This window comes from Macrobrachium rosenbergii, chromosome 25 (genome assembly GCF_040412425.1).
Source record: "Macrobrachium rosenbergii isolate ZJJX-2024 chromosome 25, ASM4041242v1, whole genome shotgun sequence".
Taxonomy (NCBI): Eukaryota; Metazoa; Arthropoda; class Malacostraca; order Decapoda; family Palaemonidae; genus Macrobrachium; species Macrobrachium rosenbergii.
Window position 1 is genome coordinate 45,237,096 of NC_089765.1, and position 21,196 is coordinate 45,258,291.

At 40.0% G+C, this 21,196-nt stretch overlaps 1 protein-coding gene across 1 annotated transcript in view; it reads right to left on the bottom strand.

Annotated features, from left to right (window-relative positions):
* The window catches only part of Cul5 (cullin 5), a 201,188-nt gene that overhangs the window by 30,902 nt on the left and 149,090 nt on the right, over window positions 1-21,196 (bottom strand). The window contains 4 exon segments of the mRNA XM_067127553.1: window positions 2,313-2,446; window positions 2,648-2,772; window positions 3,080-3,217; window positions 4,346-4,513. Coding sequence (XP_066983654.1) covers window positions 2,313-2,446; window positions 2,648-2,772; window positions 3,080-3,217; window positions 4,346-4,513 — 565 coding nt within the window.

Here is a 21,196-nt window from a genome sequence, read left to right on the forward strand (position 1 = left end):
GACATCTTCTTCACGATGGCGGCAACTGTCTCCCATACAGGAGGGAGCACCCAGAGCAGGAGCATGGACAGCAGTCTGATCTACCACAGCCGGGGTCGTTGGAAAATGGGTTGACACCGATGCGGGGACCTTGGCAAACGCTGTCATAGTCACAGTGGTTGTGGTGGTAGTGACAGAGGCATGAGTCATGACAGGTAACTCAGGAGTGTATGTAGCCTACAAGTGCGCCAAGAGATCTTGCACCAAAGGGACATCCAAGAGCCCTAAGGAGACCCTAGTCTCCCGGAGCTCGTCCGCCTGACCTGGAGAAAACAAGTCAGGTAAGGGGAGAGAGACTCCTCTCACTCTGAGAGAGAAGCTTCCCCCCTCAGAGTGGGTGGACACCCCCGAGCCAAGGTCATCCTGGTTGCCCCCCCCCCCAACAATCTTCACCTGATGAACAGAGTGAAGATGAAGAGGGAGAGATTGCTCCTGAAGGAGAGATAGTCAAGCAAGAAAGTTTAGCAGGAGGGAGAAATAAAGAAGATGGGCTAGCAACCAAAGGAGTAGTCAGCGGCGTGTAACCTTCAGACGTTGCTTTGGAAGCCGCCTTCTTGTACTGCCTCCTCACAGTAAACTTGAACACTCACTACGAGTTCATTCAGGATTACAGTCATGCCCCCTGCAACTAGTGCAGAATACATGAGGGTCAACGTCAACAGGCAGGCGAAAGTGGGTGCAACCCTTGCCGTCAACACCAGGACACACACGCTGGGTGACAGCCTCCGCCACAGGTTTAGATGATTCATGGGTTTGCATATTAACAAATGATCATACATAAAAACAGTTGTTAAATCAAATCAAAACAAGAATGATCCCACCGGGAAAAATGCAAAATGATATCAGGGTAGAGATTCAGGAGACACGTCTGCATCATACGATGGCTGGAAGCAAATTGGAATAATTTCATCTGGGCAGGCGGGACTCCCGCCTGCCAGATGAAGGTAACTGCCTAACCACCTTGTTCGAAAGTTTAAAGACAGTTCCTGCTTCGCTGAAAGTAATTCCTTATGTAAAGGACCGATGGTTTGTGTACTGTGTAGGAACAAACTCAGATGTGAGCAGAGAGCAGGAATGAATTTGTAATCACAAGATTACACAACTGCAATAGGCAAACTATTCCACGTTGTAGTTGTATCCAAGATAAAACTCCCAGCAAACTGAGTAGTTTTAACTTCATGCTATAAAACGACACACTTCCATGTTGTAGGGTCTATCTAATGGTTCTCTAGTCTTGAAGAATTTCAGTGCAATAGCCACTCTTCCTAAGTGTTTGTGCTTGCGACAATACCTTGCTTGTTTCTTTGCAGCACTCATGCAGCATATGGTATGACTTTAACATTTTTCAGGCTATAGCCTTGCCTAGCCTTGGCTATGATTCCTTTGCAAATCTGGTAAGGAAGCTAAGCAGGCCTGGTGCTCCCCCATACCATCTGGATTACCATCTTTCTGTACTTGGCTGCCAGACATGGTTAAATTTATCATAAATACAGGCAGTTCCCGGTTATTGGCGGACTCGGTTATCGGCAATCCGGTTTTATGGGGCTTGTCTAGCGATGACGATAACTAGATTTTCAGCGCCGCCGATATGTGCCAATCATATAATACCTAGTGCTGGATTAAATAATTAGTAGGCCGTGTTCTAGCGGTTTTAAATGATTATATGGTTGCTAAAGAGGAGGATAGATTATTGTGGAAATAGGAATTTATTTCTATGTGCTGGCTTTCCTTATTGAGCTAAGTTTTCCGTTCGGTTATTACAAGTAGTCCCCAGTTATTGGCAGGGGTTCCGTTCGATAACAGGGATCAGCACTATTATCGCCGATTTTCAGTTATCATCACGCCGTCGGAAATGGAACCCTTGCCTATAACCAGGGACTGCCTCTAACAACATAACGGAAAACTTAGGTCAATAAGGAAAGCCAGCACATAAAAATAAATTCCTATTTCCACAATAACCTATCCTCCTCCTTAGTAACCATATAAAACCACTAGAACACGGCCTACTAATTATTTAATCCAGCACTAGGTAATATATGCTTCCGATAACTAGTGTCCAAACCATCTTTTTTTTTTTACTTGAGAATTAAAGATACACTGTAATACAATTTCCAATCCTGTTTTAATCATGTAATCAATGCTAATACAAAATAATATAAATCTATACCATCAAGCCGCGTCATTAAAACTTGAAAAAATTGTCATCAATCATTTGATGTAAAATTATAAACTGCAACAGATCTCCCTAAAATTTAGAAAATGTTAATCATTACCTGCTACGCTTGACTTCGTGGTGGTGCGAATGGACTCCTTAAATTGTTGATTGAGGTCCTCTGATACCTTGATATCTTGAAACATACGTGCCAGTTTATTGACAAAATCAGCTGGCATACCAACTTCTCTTAACCTGAAATACAATTAATGACTTTTTGAATGATTTTTCAATTTATCACACTATATAAAATAACCTCGAAAACAAAAACAGAATAAAGATGACATTTCTTCAGTTACAAAATGTTTCATGGCATAACAGTGTTATGCACAACATACAAGCAATGCATACAAGAACAAATAATAAAAAAAGGAACTCTTCCTCATAATAACATACCATTCAACCATATTTTCTTCTTTTTCAGAGTCCGCCGAAGTATCTAGTATAAGGCGGCGAGTGAGGTGAGCCTTGTGATACCTCATAAACACATCTTTGTTGCTAACATACTTTAGCACCAGCAACTGGCAAAAACAGAAAAAGATTATTCATTTTACTTTTCCAATATTTTTCATGATCTCATGCAAACTGAGGTATGTTAAAAAATTAGAAGAATCAACAGTAGCTTTTATAAATATATCATCCACTTAATGTGACCTTTACAATACACAGCAGCCACTCTCAGACTCTAAGATGACATAATGAAAGCTTTTTGATTACCTCTCCTCTTGTCACTGAACAATAATCTATAAATGTTTACTAGACAAAAAGAGGGTACAGTATACGAAACATCACATCAGCACCTAAAAACTTCTTACACAAGGTACTTACCACATCTTTTAATTTACTTTCAATTTCATCTGCAGTAAGCTTTTTGCTAAGTGGCGTTTTTCTTAGAAGCATGTCGCAGTAATTGGCAAGAAGTTCGGGGCATTTGGACTCAGGTTGTGTCTTATTCCCTATACCTTTCTGCAAAGGGGTAACAAGTGTGTTAGTTGCCAATTTTAAATACTTGAAAATATTATTAATAAACACCAAGGCCCACTGATCAGGGGTCATTGACCCTTACGAGAGAATCCTAAATGATGTTACATATTTTAAGTTTGGCATCCTCTTTCAGAAAGCCTTCAATCTCTGTAAGATTAACAGACAATTACCTGTTTTAGTGACAAACAAATGATACACAGGACTGATAAACTAAAAGCAATTCTGCAATCACCAAGAACAAATGTACTTAAACATTTCATGACTGTTTCTCCCAGCTGGACTTTGATTTTCCCAGCATGTTTTATGTGCAAGTAGTGATGTACACCAAAAATCACTGATCCAGCACCACTGAAACCTAAATATTTGACTAGGTGGAAGCACCACTGAAACCTAAAAATTTGACTATGTGGAATGTCACATTGCTATTCTTTTTTCCATATGCCATAATGGTAACAATATCGAAGGAAAAAATGAGAAAATAAATTGTAATTACAAACATTCACCCCTCATGCGCAGAAATCACACTAAGGTAGAAAGGGTGGTGATGGTACTATATAACTCCAAGAATTCTACCTCCTTACAGGCCCAAAGTATTAGAGACTACTACCACCAAAGACTTAAAACTTATCAGGATAGAGAATGTGTATGGTAAGCTGAAGAAGTAGGCAAAGCAGCTGAAGTAATGGTGGATATTTATGTAAGCACTAAGCATCACCAGAGGATATGCCTGGCACCTGCAGGGTTAAGATGACTGACATCTGGGATTTTGTGGATGATAAAACTGGGTTACAGTATTAATGGTGTTTGTTTGAAACCATACCTAAAATTCACGCTTGATGACAACATAATCCTCTAAGACTCGTACAAACATCATCCTTACATTGACAGCATATTAAAAAGTATTTTTACAAGCTGGTATTTTTCAGAATGCTGTATACAACTAATATAAATGCATATTACTGAGCAATTAAGCTAATAATATCAATAGAAAAATTATCATTCTGATAAAATTAACCAATTTTTTAACACAAAATACAGTCATAGCAATAAAGTTTCGTAAACTCCCAAATTTACTATGCAATTTATAAAGGGAAGGAAAATACTACGTACTGTTTTACTAGGCAACTCTAACTTGAAGACTTGAGTATCATTAACAACTTGTTTGTAGGCTTTATCTCTGGCTGTTAGGAAACGTGGGTCCTCACTAAACGCTTGTGACACCAATCTGCTGAATCTTTGGAAGAGATCTAACAGCTTTTCAACATATTGTTCTGAATCCTGTAAAAGAAATGGGTGTGGATAACACGAGAAATGATTCTGAGAATGGATGAATTTGACATTTGGAATGAAAACGTGGAAATAAAACTTATGAAGTACTATAAGAAGGCATTACCTTAAACAAAAATTAAGTAAAACTGATAACCTAACATGAGTGATTCATTTTCAAAAAATGTATGGGCTTATTATAGTTGATTGGTTCTGCAAAAATGAAATATTTGCATCGTATACTAAAACTGCGTACAGTGCTTCCCAACTTTTTTGCGGGGATAGGCTCCAGAACCCACAATGAAAATGCAAAATCCCCTCTGAAAATGCTTATAAGTGTTTATATAACTGCCAAATACCATGTACCCCTTAAAATAAAACAATTATAACTGCCTATTTTAACATTTCATTGCCAAATTTAATAATTCGAACAAAAATATACCTTAAATTATCATACTAAAACAATTTAATATGATTTCAAACAAAAATAAATCCCAAACCATCACCCCAAAACACCCAGTCATCTTAGATTACCCCCTTACAATGTTACTCTTAACCCTTTAATGCCGACTGGACGTATTTTACATCGACAAAAGTTGTCTGTCGGGTGCCAAGTAGACGTAAAATATGTCGACTACAAAAAGTTTTTTTAAATATTCGCGGAAAAATACTTATAGGCCTCGTTTGCAAAAAATTTTAAATCACGCGCCTTGAGGGATGCTGGAAGTTCACGGATCATGCTGTTGTTTTGTTTACAAGCATGACCCAGCTGCGCATGCGTGAATTTCTTTCTTATCCCAAAAGAAAGCATCAGCTAACTCTGCTGAAAATCTCAGAAATTCTTTAGTCACTTTGTCGTAATTTTTGCACCGTTTTCTATTAGCCTTTACATAAAGTTTTATATATGAAAATGTGCACAATTTCATGTAGAATACAACAAAAAATAACTCATGGTTGTAGCTTTTATCAATTTTGACATATTTTCATATAAATCATGATAAGTGCCAAAATTTCAACCTTCAGTCAACTTTGACTCGACTGAAATGGTCAAAAAATGCAATTGTAAGCTAAAACTCTTACATTCTAGTAATATTCAATCATTTACCTTCATTTTGCAACAAACGAGAAGTCTCTAGCATAATAGTTCGATTTATGGTGAATTTTTGAAAAAACTTTTTCCTTACATCCGCGCTAACTCTGCTGAAAATCTTGTAAGAGCCTGACGCCGTCTCTTCCAAACACATGTGTTCGTGTGTTCGTCATCCATTGGAGTGGACAAGACAACAAGAGCATCTCATTTTCTTTCTCTAAAGGAACGCGATTTCAACCATACAATATTTCCATCTGTTTCTCCCTAACCATTGTTGTCTTGATGTATGTACAATCACCACTACTTGCACTGCCATGCAAGCATTCTAATCATGTACTCATAATGTTCCAATGAATCTTCTGTATCAAACTGTGTATGCGTTGCTGTTTGTGAAGACGCCAAACGCCTCGCCACTCCGATGGACGACAAACACATGAACACACACGTGTTTGGAAGAGACGGCGTCAGGCTCTTACAATCTCAGAAATTCTTTAATCACTTTGTCGTAATTTTTGCACAGTTTTATATTAGCCGTTACATAAAGTTTTATATATGAAAATGTGCGAAATTTCATGTAGAATACAACAAAAAATAACTAATGGTTGTAGCTTTTATCAATTTTGACATATTTTCATATAAATCACAATGAGTGCCAAAATTTCAACCTTCGGTCAACTTTGACTCGAATAAAATGGTAGAAAAATGCAATTGCAAGCTAAAACTCTTACATTCTAGTAATATTCAATCATTTACCTTCATTTTGCAACAAACGAGAAGTCTCTAGCACAATATTTTGTTTTATGGTGAATTTTTAAAAAAAACCTTTTCCTTACCTCCACGCGCGCTAACTCTGCTGAAAATCTCAGAAATTCTTTAGTCACTTTGTCATAATTTTTGCACCGTTTTATATTAGCTGTTACATAAAGTTTTACATGTGAAAATGTGCGCAATTTCGTGTAGAATACAACAAAAAATAACTCATGGTTGTAGCTTTTATCAATTTTGACATATTTTCATATAAATCATGATAAGTGCCAAAATTTCAACCTTCAGTCAACTTTGACTCGACTGAAATGGTCGAAAAATGCAATTGTAAGCTAAAACTCTTACATTCTAGTAATATTCAATCATTTACCTTCATTTTGCAACAAACGAGAAGTCTCTAGCATAATAGTTCGATTTATGGTGAATTTTTGAAAAAACTTTTTCCTTACATCCGCGCTAACTCTGCTGAAAATCTTGTAAGAGCCTGACGCCGTCTCTTCCAAACACATGTGTTCGTGTGTTCGTCATCCATTGGAGTGGACAAGACAACAAGAGCATCTCATTTTCTTTCTCTAAAGGAACGCGATTTCAACCATACAATATTTCCATCTGTTTCTCCCTAACCATTGTTGTCTTGATGTATGTACAATCACCACTACTTGCACTGCCATGCAAGCATTCTAATCATGTACTCATAATGTTCCAACGAATCTTCTGTATCAAACTGTGTGTACGTTGCTGTTTGTGAAGACGCCAAACGTCTCGCCACTCCGATGGACGACAAACACATGAACACACACGTGTTTGGAAGAGACGGCGTCAGGCTCTTACAATCTCAGAAATTCTTTAATCACTTTGTCGTAATTTTTGCACAGTTTTATATTAGCCGTTACATAAAGTTTTATATATGAAAATGTGCGAAATTTCATGTAGAATACAACAAAAAATAACTAATTGTTGTAGCTTTTATCAATTTTGACATATTTTCATATAAATCACAATGAGTGCCAAAATTTCAACCTTCGGTCAACTTTGACTCGAATAAAATGGTAGAAAAATGCAATTGCAAGCTAAAACTCTTACATTCTAGTAATATTCAATCATTTACCTTCATTTTGCAACAAACAAGAAGTCTCTAGCACAATATTTTGTTTTATGGTGAATTTTTTAAAAAAACCTTTTCCTTACCTCCACACGCGCTAACTCTGCTGAAAATCTCAGAAATTCTTTAGTCACTTTGTCATAATTTTTGCACCGTTTTATATTAGCTGTTACATAAAGTTTTATATGTGAAAATGTGCGCAATCTCGTGTAGAATACAAGAAAAAATAACTCGTGGTTGTAGCTTTTCTCAGTTTTGAAATATTTTCATATAAATCACGATAAGTGCCGAAATTTCAACCTTCAGTCAACTTTGACTCAACCGAATTGGTCGAAAAACACAATTGTAAGCTAAAACTCTTACATTCTAGTAATATTCAATCATTTACCTTCATTCTGCAACAAACGGGAAGTCTTTAGCACAATATTTCGATTTATGGTGAATTTTTTAAACAACTTTTTTTTACGTCCGTGCGTTATGAATTCATGCATCATTTTGTGATAATATTTGCTCTGTGTTGCTTTGATTGTTTTACAATTTGTTATATACCAAAATCATTGCAATTTTGTGTACAATACAACAACAAAAAAAATAACTCGTTAGCTTTAACCGTTTTGCTCACAGCGCGATTTGTATACAATTATATATGAAATCTTTTTTTGCGGTCATATATTCCAATATTTATATATGATGATATTTTTTTTCATTTCTGATGGTTGCATACTAAACTTCAGGCAATGACAAAAAAAGGAGACAAAAATGAACTCTTAACCTTAAAAACTAAGCGTGCTGTGATTTTTTTACAAAAACTTTCTTTCCGCTTCGGTGCTAACTCTCAAACCCCGTCGGCATACGGCAGACACTTTTGTAAATAGAGGCTCGGCATTTAAGGGTTAAGTATATACACCCCTAAAATGCTTATAACAATGATTTACTAATTTTCAAATATTAATATTATTGTAAATACAGCAAAATATCTATAAAATGTTTAATACAAATTAAATCTTTTATACAAATTAAATAAATCTGTCTTACAGAAAGTCTGATCACTAATCAAGTTACCCCTGTATAAGTATACATAGCTGTTTCCTCTAATATTACTGAAGTTGTCCCGTTTTCCTTTTACATTGGTAAAAACAATTGCTGTCACTATTGTATTAAATATTTTTAAAGTGCATAAGTCAGTCTCTCTCTCTCTCTCTCTCTCTCTCTCTCTCTCTCTCTCTCTCTCTCTCTCTCTCTCTCTCTCTCTCTCTCTCTCTCTCTCTCTCTCACTGAGATAAAGAGAGAGATTGATTTTTATGCATGTATGTTTATTTGTTTTGTACAGCATAGTTTTACAGATAAACATGTTGTTACTTTGTCATTCACTTTTTAATATTTTCCATGTTATAATTATACAACTTTTTGCATTTCAATAAAAGCAGACTGACAAATAAAATGAAAATAATTGGAGAATCATCATAAACTTATTAAGGTCATTCTGGGGCTCCCTACCCCGGAATGAGTTTAACAAGTTAACGTAAAGTGATTCGCTAAATATTTTCATATTACAGTACTGTATTTTCCAGTCTGCTTTTATTAAAATGTAAAAAGTTGTATAATTATAGCATGGACAATAAGAAAAAATTGAATGACAAAGTAACATCACGTTAATCCATAAAACTATACTGTACAAAAACATACATACATAAAAAATCAATCTCTCATCTCAGTGAGAGAGAGAGAGAGAGAGAGAGAGAGAGAGAGAGAGAGAGAGAGAGAGAGAGAGAGAGAGAGAGAGAGAGAGAGAGAGAGAGAGAGATATTAGTGGTTAAACATTCTGTAAGACAGATTTATTTAACTTGTATTAGAAAGAAATATTATAGATATTTTGCTGTTTACATTAACCCTTAAATGCCGAGCCTCTATTTACAAAAGTGTCTGCCGTATGCCGGTGGGGTTTGAGAGTTAGCACCAAAGAGGAAAGAAAGTTTTTTTTTTTTTAAATCACAGCACGCTTGGTTTTTAAGATTAAGAGTTCATTTTTCGCTCCTTTTTTTTTCTCATTGCCTGAATTTGTAACGCGCGGACGTAAAAAAAAGTTTTTTTTTTCAAAAATTCACCATAAATCGAAATATTACGTTAGAGACATCCCGTTTGTTGCAAAATGAAGGTAAATGATTGAATATTACTAGAATGTAAGAGTTTTAGCTTACAATTGCATTTTTCGACCATTTTGGTCGAGTCAAAGTTGACCGAAGGTTAAAATTTCGGCACTTATCGTGATTTATATGAAAATATTTCAAAACTGATAAAAGCTACAACTATGAGTTAATTTTTGTTATATTATACATGAAATTGCACACAGTTTCATATATAAAACTTTATGTAACGGCTAATATAAAACGGTGCAAAAATTAAGACAAAGTGACTAAAGGAATTCTGAGATTTTCAGCAGAGTTAGCGTGCGCAGAGGTAAGGAAAACGTTTTTTTCAAAACTTCACCATAAATCGAAATATTGTGCTAGAGACTTCTCGTTTGTTGCAAAATGAAGGTAAATGATTGAATATTACTAGAATGTAAGAGTTTTAGCTTACAATTACATTTTTCGACCATTTCGGTCAAGTCAAAGCTGACCGAAGGTTGAAATTTTGGCACTTACTGTGATTTATATAAAAATATTTCAAAACTGATAAAAGCTACAACGATGAGTTATTTTTTGTTGTATTATACATGAAATTGCACACATTTTCATATATAAAATGTTATGTAACAGCTAATATAAAATGGTACAAAAATTACGACAAAGTGACTAAAGAATTTCTGAGATTTTCAGCAGAGTTAGTGCTAGTGGACGTAAGGAAAAACTTTTTTTTCAAAAATTCACCATAAATCAAAATATTGTGCTAGAGACTTCTCGTTTGTTGCAAAATGAAGGTAAATGATTGAATATTACTAGAATGTAAGAGTTTTAGCTTACAATTGCATTTTCCGACCATTTCGGTTGAGTCAAAGTTGACCGAAGGTTGAAATTTTGGCACTTATCGTGATTTATATGAAAATATGTCAAAAATATAAAACTTTATGTAATGGCTAATAGAAAACTGCAAAAATTATGACAAAGTGACTAAAGAATTTCTGAGATTGTAAGAGCCTGTCGCCGTCTCTTCTAAACACGTGTGTTCGTCATTCATCAGAGTGGTGAGACATTTGGTGACTTCACAAACAGAAACATACACACAGTTTGATACAGAAGATTCGTTGGAAATTATGAGTACATGATTAGAATGCTTGCATGGCAATGCAAGTAGTGGTGATTGTACATACATCAAGACAACAACGGTTAGGGAGAAACAGACAGAAATATTGTATGGTTGAAATCGCGTTCCTTTAGAGAAAGAAAACGAGATGCTCTTGTTGTCTTGTCCACTCCGATGGACGACGAACACGCATGTGTTTGGAAGAGACGGCGTCAGGCTCTTACAAGATTTTCAGCAGAGTTAGCGAGGACATACGGAAAAAGTTTTTTTCAAAAATTCACCATAAATCGAAATATTGTGCTAGAGACTTCTCGTTTGTTGCAAAATGAAGGTAAATGATTGAATATTACTAGACTGTAAGAGTTTTAGCTTACAATTGCATTTTTCAACCATTTCGGTCGAGTCAAAATTGATAAAAGCTACAACCATGCGTTATTTTTTGTTGTATTCTACATGAAATTGTACACATTTTCATATATAAAACTTTACGTAAAGGCTAATAAAAAACAGTGCAAAAATTATGACAAAGTGACTAAAGAATTTCTGAGATTTTCAGCAGAGTTAGCGCGGACGTAAGGAAAAAGTTTTTTCAAAAATTCACCATAAATCAAAAAATTGTGCTAGAGACTTCTCGTTTGTTGCAAAATGAAGGTAAATGATTGAATGTTACAAGAATGTAAGAGTTTTAGCTTACAATTGCATTTTTTTTACCATTTCGGTCAAGTCAAAGTTGACCGAAGGTTGAAATTTTGGCACTTATCGTGATTTACATGCAAATATGTCAAAATTGATAAAAGCTACAACCATGAGTTATTTTTTGTTGTATTCTACATGAAATTGCACACATTTTCATATATAAAACTTTATGTACCGGCTAATATAAAATGGTGCAAAAATTACGACAAAGTGACTAAAGAAATTCTGAGATTTTCAGCAGAGTTAGTGCGCGCAGACGTGAGGAAAAAGATTTTCAAAAATTCACCATAAATCAAAATATTGTGCTAGAGATTTTCGTTTGTTGCAAAATGAAGGTAAATGATTGAATATTACTAGAATGTAAGAGTTTTAGCTTACAATTGCATTTTTCGACCATTTCAGTCGAGTCAAATTTGACCGAAGGTTGAAATTTTGGCACTTATCGTGATTTATATGAAAATATGTCAAAATTGATAAAAGCTACAACCATTAGTTATTTTTTGTTGTATTCTACATGAAATTGTGCACATTTTCATATATAAAACTTTATGTAAAGGCTAATAGAAAATGGTGCAAAAATTACGACAAAGTGACTAAAGAATTTCTGAGATTTTCAGCAGAGTTAGCTGATGCTTTCTTTTGGGATAAGAAAGAAATTCGCGCATGTTCAGCTGGGTCACGCTAGTAAACAAAACAACAGCGTGATCCATGAAATCCCAGCATCCCTCAAGGTGCGTGATTTAAAATTTTTTGCAAACGAGGCCTATAAGTATTTTTCCGCGAATATTTAAAAAAACTTTTTGTAGTCGACATATTTTACGTCCACTCAGCACCTGACCGACAACTTTTGTCGACGTAAAATACGTCCAGTCGGCGTTAAAGGGTTAATATTAATATCTGAAAATTAAGATGACATTTTTATAATGTAATAAAGTTTTATATATACTTACCAAGTAATTACACTGCTATTAGTTCCTACTTTTTGCGGCAGCTTAAGTTTTAAAAATTTTACAGTAGTGCTCATATTGTTGTGGTGTAGGTAACAGACCCCACCCACTTTTGGGGAAGAATAGGTACAACCGGCTCAGGCATTCAATTCGTTTATGCATAATGTCCATTAGAGGGGAGACGGGAGGGCTCTGATCATGAAATTACTTGGTAAGTATATATAAAACTTTAATAAAAATGTAATTTTTATATAAGTAACTCACCAAGTAATTACATTGCTGAATCCCACACAGAAAGGAGGTGGGATACATGGACACTAACTACTCAGAAACACTCAGTAATGGAGATGAATTTGAAATAGATAGGTAGCCAAACTGGACAATGTTTGTTGTAACCTTACTTGTTGAGAGAGCTACAGCAGACGGGTGCTGCCTCTGGTCGTTGCTCATCATCAACCTGTGGTGGAGCAGCAGTAAAGCTGAGAATTGCCTCTACTTCAGTGGGTGCTTTGCCACCAAGGAGTATTCCGATGGTTGCCAAAGCTTTATACAAAAGAATATGCCCTTGCCCCGGACACGGTACAAGAAAAAAATTTTTTTTCGACCGAATATTATTACCTACACCTTACATAAAATACCAAACCAACCAGAAGGAGATAATGACTGGTGGGTACTCCAGGTACATAGTAGCCCCAGGCTCCCCTAACTCGATCACCCAAAATCAAGACGAGGAGACATGCTCCTACCCTTCCTCCCCCCGTACCAAGCCAGCCACGGAGAACGGTCCTAATGTACTGCAGTTTTCGTAAGTGGTTTCTACTTCACGTAAATAATGAGAGGCAAACACAGATCTGCGCTTCCAGTATGTACATTAAAGGATAGCCGACAGTGACAGATTGTGTTTAAAAGCCAGTGAAGTGGCAACTGCCCGGACTTCGTGGGCTTTAACTTTCAACAAAGGTAAGGCCTCTTCCTGAATTTCCCTGTGGGATTCAGAGATCACTTCTCTAAGAAAGAAGGATAATGCATTCTTGGACAAAGAACGAGACGGGTTCTTTACAGAACACCAGAGGTTACAAGAGGAACCTCTGATGCTCTTAGTCCTCACCAGGTAACACTTTAAGGGTCTGACCGGACAGGGAACTCTCCTGGTCTGTAGGTCCCAGGATATCTGTAAGGTTCTTGATGGAGAACGCATGGGGCCAAGGACTGGCTGGGGTTTCATACTTTGCGAGAAACCCAAGGGTTTACATGCAGATCGCATCACCTTGTGAAAAGCCAACCTGCTTGTCCAAGGCCTGTAATTCACAAACTCTTCTGGCTGTCACTAGGGCAACCAAAAAGAGAGTCTTCCTCGTTAACTTTCTCAAGGAAGCCGTATAAAGAGGCTCGAAAGGAGGCCCTGAGAGCCAACGAAGCACAACGTCAAAGTTCCAAGGAATAGAGGGCAGTCTGTGTTCCCTTGAAGCATCAAAAGATTTAATCAAGTTGCTAAGATCCTGAATTGTTGCAAGATCCAAACCTCTGTGCCTAAAGACAGAACTGAGCATGGACCTACAGTATAGCCTTTAATAGTTGAAGTCGCTAGTCCCCGAGAAGACTTCAGGAAGATTAAAAAAATCGGCTATTTGAGCTAAAGTGGTCTCAGAAGACGAGATACTGTATCTTCGACATCAGTCACAAAAAACTGACTACTTAGACTGGTATATATGATGAAGATTGTCGTCTACAGTTGGCAATAGCCTTCGCAGCTGCCTTTGAAAATCGTTTTGCTCTGACAAGCTTTCTGACAGCCTGAAGCCTGTCTGAGTGAGAGTGGGCAAACCTTGATGATAGCAGAGGAAATGAGGTTGTTTGAGAAGACTTCGATGCTGTGGAAGAAGTCTTGGGAAGTACACTAAGAGGCTTAGAAGGTCCGGGAACCATTCCCTCTGCAGCCAAAATGGGGCCGCTAGCGTCATCGATGAGTTGCTGTGAGACTGAAACTTGTTGATGACTTCCCTCACCATACTGAATGGTGGGAAGGCATACATGTCCAGGTTGGACCAGTCCTGGAGCATTGCATCTGTTGCCCAAGCCAGAGGGTCCTGAATTGGCGAGCAATACAGAAGACGATGATTCTTTGGCGTCGCAAACATGTCTATCGCAGCTTCCCCCACCATTTCCACAGGTCGGTGCACACCTGCAGATTCAGCGTCCACTCCGTTGGTACGACCTGTTTGCGGCGATTCAACTTGTCTGCAAGAGCGTTCATCTTGCCCTGAGTACGGTTGTTCTGGGCTCAAATGAGAAGATCCCTGGTCACCTGGCAAAGAGAGAAAGAGTGCGTGCCTTCCTGGTTCCTTATGTAGGCCAGCGCCGTCGTGTTGTCCAAGTGGACTGCAGTTGTTTTGTTGTGAGTCACCATAGCAAAATGCTGAAGAGCCAGGTGTATCACTTTCAGCTCCTTTACACTGATGTGGAGCAATCTTTCTTCTTGCGACCACATCCCTGCAACTTCCAGGTCCTGTAAATGAGCTCCCCATCCCAGGTCTGAAGCATGTGAGAACAAGGTTAGGCTCGGGTTCAGAGGGAATAAAGATTTCCCTACCAAGAATCTCTCTTCTCCCAGCCACCACCAAAGGTCCTCCTTGATTTCGGGAGTAATGGGAAAGACAAATGGGTCCGGAGACATCTTCCTGCACCAGCTGGCCTTTAGGAAGAACTGCAGGGGCCTCGAGCGCAGTCTCCCTAACGGCACATTTCTCTATGGATGAAAGAGTGCTCAAGAGGCTCATCCACTCTTTGGCTAAGTAGGAAGGAAGAACAAGAAGTTTCTGAATTGTCTGCAGGTAGGAAAGAATTCTCCTCTGTGGCAGAAAAGCCCAAAAACTTTGAGAGTCAATCATCATCCCTAAATAGATTATCAACTGAGTCGGGACTAGTTGTGGCTTGGATAAGTTGATCAGAAGGCCCAGATCCTGGACAAGGGAGGGAGTCTTCTGTTAGTACTCCGTACAACGGTTTCTCGATGGGGAGCGTAGGAGCCAGTCATCAAGATACAGGCATATATCAATGCCCATCAAACATAGCCACTTTGCTACTGGGGCAAGAACCCTGGTGAAGACCTGTGGGGCTGAAAGACCGAAACAGGGCTTGAAACTGGTAGACCCTGTAATGGAACACGAATCTCAAGTACTTTCTGGTTTCCAGGTGGACCGGAACGTGAAAGTATGCCTCCTCCATGTCTATCGTAACCATCCAATCCCCTTGATGAATGGAAAACAGCACTGACCGATTGGTTTCCATCCTGAATTTTGTGGTCACTTAGTCCAGGACAGGTCTCCACCCTCCTGATGACTTGGGTACAATAAAGAGGCAGTTGTGAAACCCATCTGAGTTCACATCTTTCACAACTTCTATAGCCCCTTTTTTGAGGAAAGAGGTAACCTCCTTTGACAGGGCCAAAAACCTCTGTGAGCCTATGGAGTAGGCTGTCAAGTTGAAGGACGCCGACGCCAATGGGGGCTTTGCGTTGAATAGGATTGAGTACCCCTCACTCAAAACTTCTACCACCCATGGTTCTGCACTCTTGACTTCCCATTCCTCCAAAAATGTTGAAGTCTTGTTCTCACCGGCACACGGAGGACTGGATCCTCACTTGCTGGAAGGGGGTCTGGTAGATGACTTGATGAATGTGCACACCTCACAGGACTTGGTCCGTGGTTGGGACTGATACCCTGTTCTGTGGCCAAGAAAAGGCTGCTGCTGCAAAGGAGAGGCCACTCTTACACTAATGGTGTCTGAATTGGCTGCTTTGGGCATTTAGTGGACTGCGTTAACAAGTCCTGGGTAGTCTTCTTCTGAAGCTCTGAAGCTACACTCTCCAAATAGCCCTGGGAAACAGGCTATGTTGGTCCAACGGGGCAAAGAGCAGAGACGATTTCTGAGAAGGAGTGACTCCTTTGGTGACAAAAAAAACACACCAGCTCCCTCTTCTTCTTCAATACGGCTAAGGCAAAGAGAGCAGCAAATTCTTGCGATCCATCATGAACCGCCTTGTCCGCACAGGATAAAACTCCCAGCCAGTCTGCAGTAAAATTGTCCAGTAGAGCTGTGCAATCTTCAGTCTTCTTTGTCAAAGCTCCCACTGTCCAATCTAGGAAGCTGAATATTTCAAAGACTTTGAATAAGTCTTTCACTAAATGATCCAACCCTGTTAACGAAAAGTCTATGTTGTCCGAAGCAAATGCCGAACATTGCATCAACTCAATCAAGACGGAGAAGTCCCCTTGGGAGGAGGCAGAAACTCCCAAGGATGGAGCTTCCCCGGTAACATAAGAGAGATACATATATCCTTTTCGTCAAACAAGAAAGAGGGGTGCAGAAGGTGGCCTTGCCAAGATCTCTCTTATCGGCCAACCAATCCCCAATACAAGACAAAGCCTTCTTCCAGGAACAGGAAAGAACCATCTTCGGCAGGTTAAGGGAGCCTGTGGGTTGTCGCATCATAAATACTGAGCCCGGAGACAATGGGTCCGAAAGGAAGAAAAAAGTCAGATAGATAGCTGAAGAGAAAGAACTTCAATAAGGAGGCGTAAGCCGATGTTGGTTAATCTTTCTCTACATCTTCCATGAACGAGATCTAAGAAGAAGCTAAGTCCTTTTGTTCTTGCACTGTAGTTGAAGGCTTCTTTAAAAGGCTCAAGATGTTATTGAGACAACGATGAATTGGTTACAGAGAGGAGTATTGTGCCTCCAGAACGCTGACACTAGTCAAAACTAGCTGCATTGGATGATCAGAAGCAGTGGTATGAGATGTTCAACACTTGTCAGGATGTGGCGCCAAACAAGGCGGCGAGTGTGGTAACTGAGTCCAGCAAGACTTCACAAGAGACGTATGACAATCAGGTGCCAAACGATGGTCGGAGCGCTCGGCTCAGACAGCGAGCTCACCTCCACTCGGGTGCTCAAAATCCACTGCCCCAATGTATGTCACCGGGCATTCAAGTGCTATCGAATGTTCGAAACGCACGGTAGTATCAACAACTGGCCGCTTGGTGCCAGCCGAACGTGAGCGATCAACCGCGATGCTGTCTGCCCTCACTGTGCGCTCGGCCAACACTGAACGCACCCCTACCTGGCACTCGGCTGACACAGCCTGATCAGTGCTCTCTTTAGGCGAGCATTGCGGCATAAACAACTCCGGAGATGTCAGGGCGTCTTCTTGGTCCCAGAAGCTAATAGAAGGTTCAGGACTCCGAACCAGATCTCTGGAACGCTTACAAGGGAGTGGAGGAATGCGTTCAGGAGCTATCGACCTTTTCAATGGTCTGGAAACGTCGGAAAAGCACCGACTGCGCCTCCTATCCACGCTGGAATAAGAACCACTCGACGATAAAGCATGCACATCCGCTCGGACGCCTTTCCAATGGCAACTACCTGTGAGCAAACCCCACCGACCTCCCTTGGACGTTTGGTTTGCCTCCTCCCCGGTTTAAGGGAGTTTGACAAGGACCTAGGTCTAGGAGTGTCAGTGAGACAAGTAGCCACCTCCTCCACTGACACGACACTTGCACTTGCACTAACACTTTTTGCACTCAACTGATTCATCAAGATATTAATGGAAGCACCCAACTGGGTTACGGTATCTACCATAACGCTAAATTTCTTATCTACTCTATCTTCAAGGTTGGCTAAGGTACTGGGCTTGGAAAGTAGGGAGCCAGGTAAAGGAGTTACAGGTAAAGAGAGAGGACTTGGAATAGAGGAAAAAGCTGTCACAGGAGTCGAAAGGACAGACACCTCTGGAGAATGCTGTAACCTAACCTCGGCTTTAGCAGCCGCCTTTTTCTCTCTGTCTCTTTGAACTCTTGCTAAGTGAGAATTTAGTCTTCCATTTCCCCTAATCCCACTCCTTACACTCATCACAGTTAATGTCAGGAGAACAATTTTACCCTCTACAAGAGGAGCAGATAGTATGAGTGTCATACTTAGCAGATGTCAATCTCGTCTTGCAGCCCCTGCTGCAATGCCTAATACAGGCAGTCCCCGGTTATCAGTGGGGGCTCCGTTCTGAGGGTGTGATGATAACCGAAAATCGGTGATTTTCGGGCTTACTGGCGCCGAAAAGTGCCAATTTTCGGTTATCGGCGCCTCTGTTGGGTATGTATCGGTGTCAATACCCAATGATTGGTGCTGATAAGTGGAAATTGGGAATTTTCAGTGCCGATAAGCCTCAAAATTGCCGAAAAAGCGCCAAAAATCTGCGATTTTCAGTTATTATCACACAAGCACCGTAAAACTGGATCGCCATTAACTGAGCCCGCCATTAACCGGGGACTGACTGTACTATGAGCACTCAAGTCTGACATATCCAGCCACAATTAAGGAAAAATGCTGATTAACGCTACCAAAAACTACAATGTACTTCACCAAATTCGGCGGTGTCCGCAAACAACCAGTGAAAACAAATCAAAACAAAAGCTACTCACGACTGATGTTCAGTCGATGACAGCAGGAACGAACTGAATACCTGAGCCAGTTGTACCTATTCTTCCTCGAATGTGGGTGATGTCTGTTACCTACACTAAAACAATGTGAGCGCTACCGCAAAATTTTTAAAATTTAAGCTGCCACGAAAAGTAGGAACAAATAGCAATGTAATTACTTGGTAAGTTACTTATATAAAGTAATTTTTATCATAAAAATGTATTTAGTCATGAAAATAAAATGAAAATACAGCAATTAGTGAATATTGCTCCATAAAAAATTTACAAATTGGTGAAAGTTCCCACATAAAATTGAAATATGTTCCACAAAAATCCACGACAAAGTGAACCATGAAAAAGTGAAGCGCATAAAAGTGGGGGTCCACTGTAATAGTTTAGAAGACTTCATATATCAAAACTTTTTCCAAGTGCATAATAGCAGAGGGAAAATTGCCGTCTTATAACTGTTCTTGAGGCATCTATACAATACACAGAGGTAAAAACACAAAGATACTTTTCTGAGCTTCGGACCTGTGTCAGCCGGTGAAATGTCCCTTGAGCACACATTTCTAGGTATAAATATTGCTAAATATACCTGAGAAAGAAAGCCAATGGGAATGCTAAGGTTACTACCCTCAGAGCGATCACCTATTATGTAACAGGTGTCGGTATAGAGTAGGGTGAGTGAATTTGTCCACTACCACAGGACCTAACTCTGTAGAATGTCCCGATGTCGAACCCCCGGTGCGAAGAGCCGTTCCAACGGCAACTCACCCGCCTGTACCTGACGACCTGAGCGCCACCTACCCTCATTCCTTTTTAGCACGCGTTTCTGTTAACACGCTTTTGCGTGTGCTCTGTGTTTTTCTCGGTTAATTTGGAATATCATGTCTTCTGTCACTGAAATCACCGCCACTAAGTTAAGTACTCCTCTCCTAGTGGGGTTTTAGTTGTATCGAGGCTGTATTTGGCCCTTAATTTAATAATTATTGGGTCAAATACCGGGCGTTCCTCTGCGTTCGCCCGGCCCCGCCTTGATGACCTAGCGGTATGCCTCTACAGACCAGTTCAGTAGAGGTTTCGCTGGGTCATTTACATTAATGTTTTGTCTTACAATTGACGTTACCCCTTCAGGAAGTTCATTTTGGGGAATTTTATCTACACTGAGCGGGCCAGTGTGCTGGTATTAATACTGGTGTTAGTATCAATTCTTTAGGGAGCGCCCTCCCACGGTTTTATGCTTTTAACCCCTTCATAAAGAATTTTTTGGCTTTCGCTCGAGTAGATTTTGTTCCCCAGGCTGGTGCTGTCTTACAGTCGGTTTTTCTGAACTGTGATACAATGGATGACATGGATATTTATGGATTAATATTACCTTAGCTTGGCGTCAGGGGCGGCCATTTTGGTTGCCCACTTCCTGTTCGCTTCGCTCGGGTAGAACATACCCCTAGCACAAGCGTTTATTATTTTATAATTTTGACTTGTTTATGTATTGATGTATTGTTGTTGGTTAAATTTTAGCAGTATATTTTTGTGTTTTGTGGTACTAGCCTGACCCTCTCGTCTTACTCGGTGGGTTAGGCTACGTAGGTTAGCTTTGCTCATTGATTCTGCTCCCTTCTCTCCCGACTTTGTCGCTTGAGTCGTGGAAGGAGGTGTGGGCCGGTGAAGGGAGCGCCACGTTCATTGTTCCATCCGCTGGGTATGCTTGGATTCTCTGTTAATCCTTCTCCCCCTCTAATGAAGGGAGAAAAGTTATTCGCAATGCATAGCCCTGTGCCCTACATGTCAGTCTTCGGTTGGCCTTCTGAACAAAAATTCTCTCCCCTTCACAGTTCCTCCCTACCTCCCCTTCCTCCACTCTCTCCCTCTTTTTTCCCTTTATAGGCTTCGCCTTCAGGGAAAAGATGGGAGTTTGGTTGCAGTAATCCGATGTGCTTAGCCTAACCTCTTTTCGTAACTTCTGGCAAGTGTCTTCTTCCCCCTGTGGGGGGAGGCTCGGTACATATCAACACCTAGTAAGGGGTTTGAGGCCAGTGTCTGGTGGTTTCCCCCACTCAGTCGACCTTAGTATCATGACACAGCCATGTCGTTACTCCCCCACCTTTCCCCTGTATAGCAGGTGATGTGTTATCCCTCCCCGTGTGTGGAGCGTCGTCCTCTCGGGGCCGTCACTCTCTAGGCGGGGGGACCTAGACGGGTCTCCAATCGGAGGTTATCCACCCTCCTGGTATCCGTTTTAACATCACACACCTCGCTAGTGTTTCGTTTGTTCGCTTCCTCATTGGTTCGCGGAACTCCGGACACTTTCAGGGCCTACACAACCCTAGCTGACTCCGTCGGTACCCCCGTTGCCGCTAGCCTTTTCCACTCCAGTGGTCT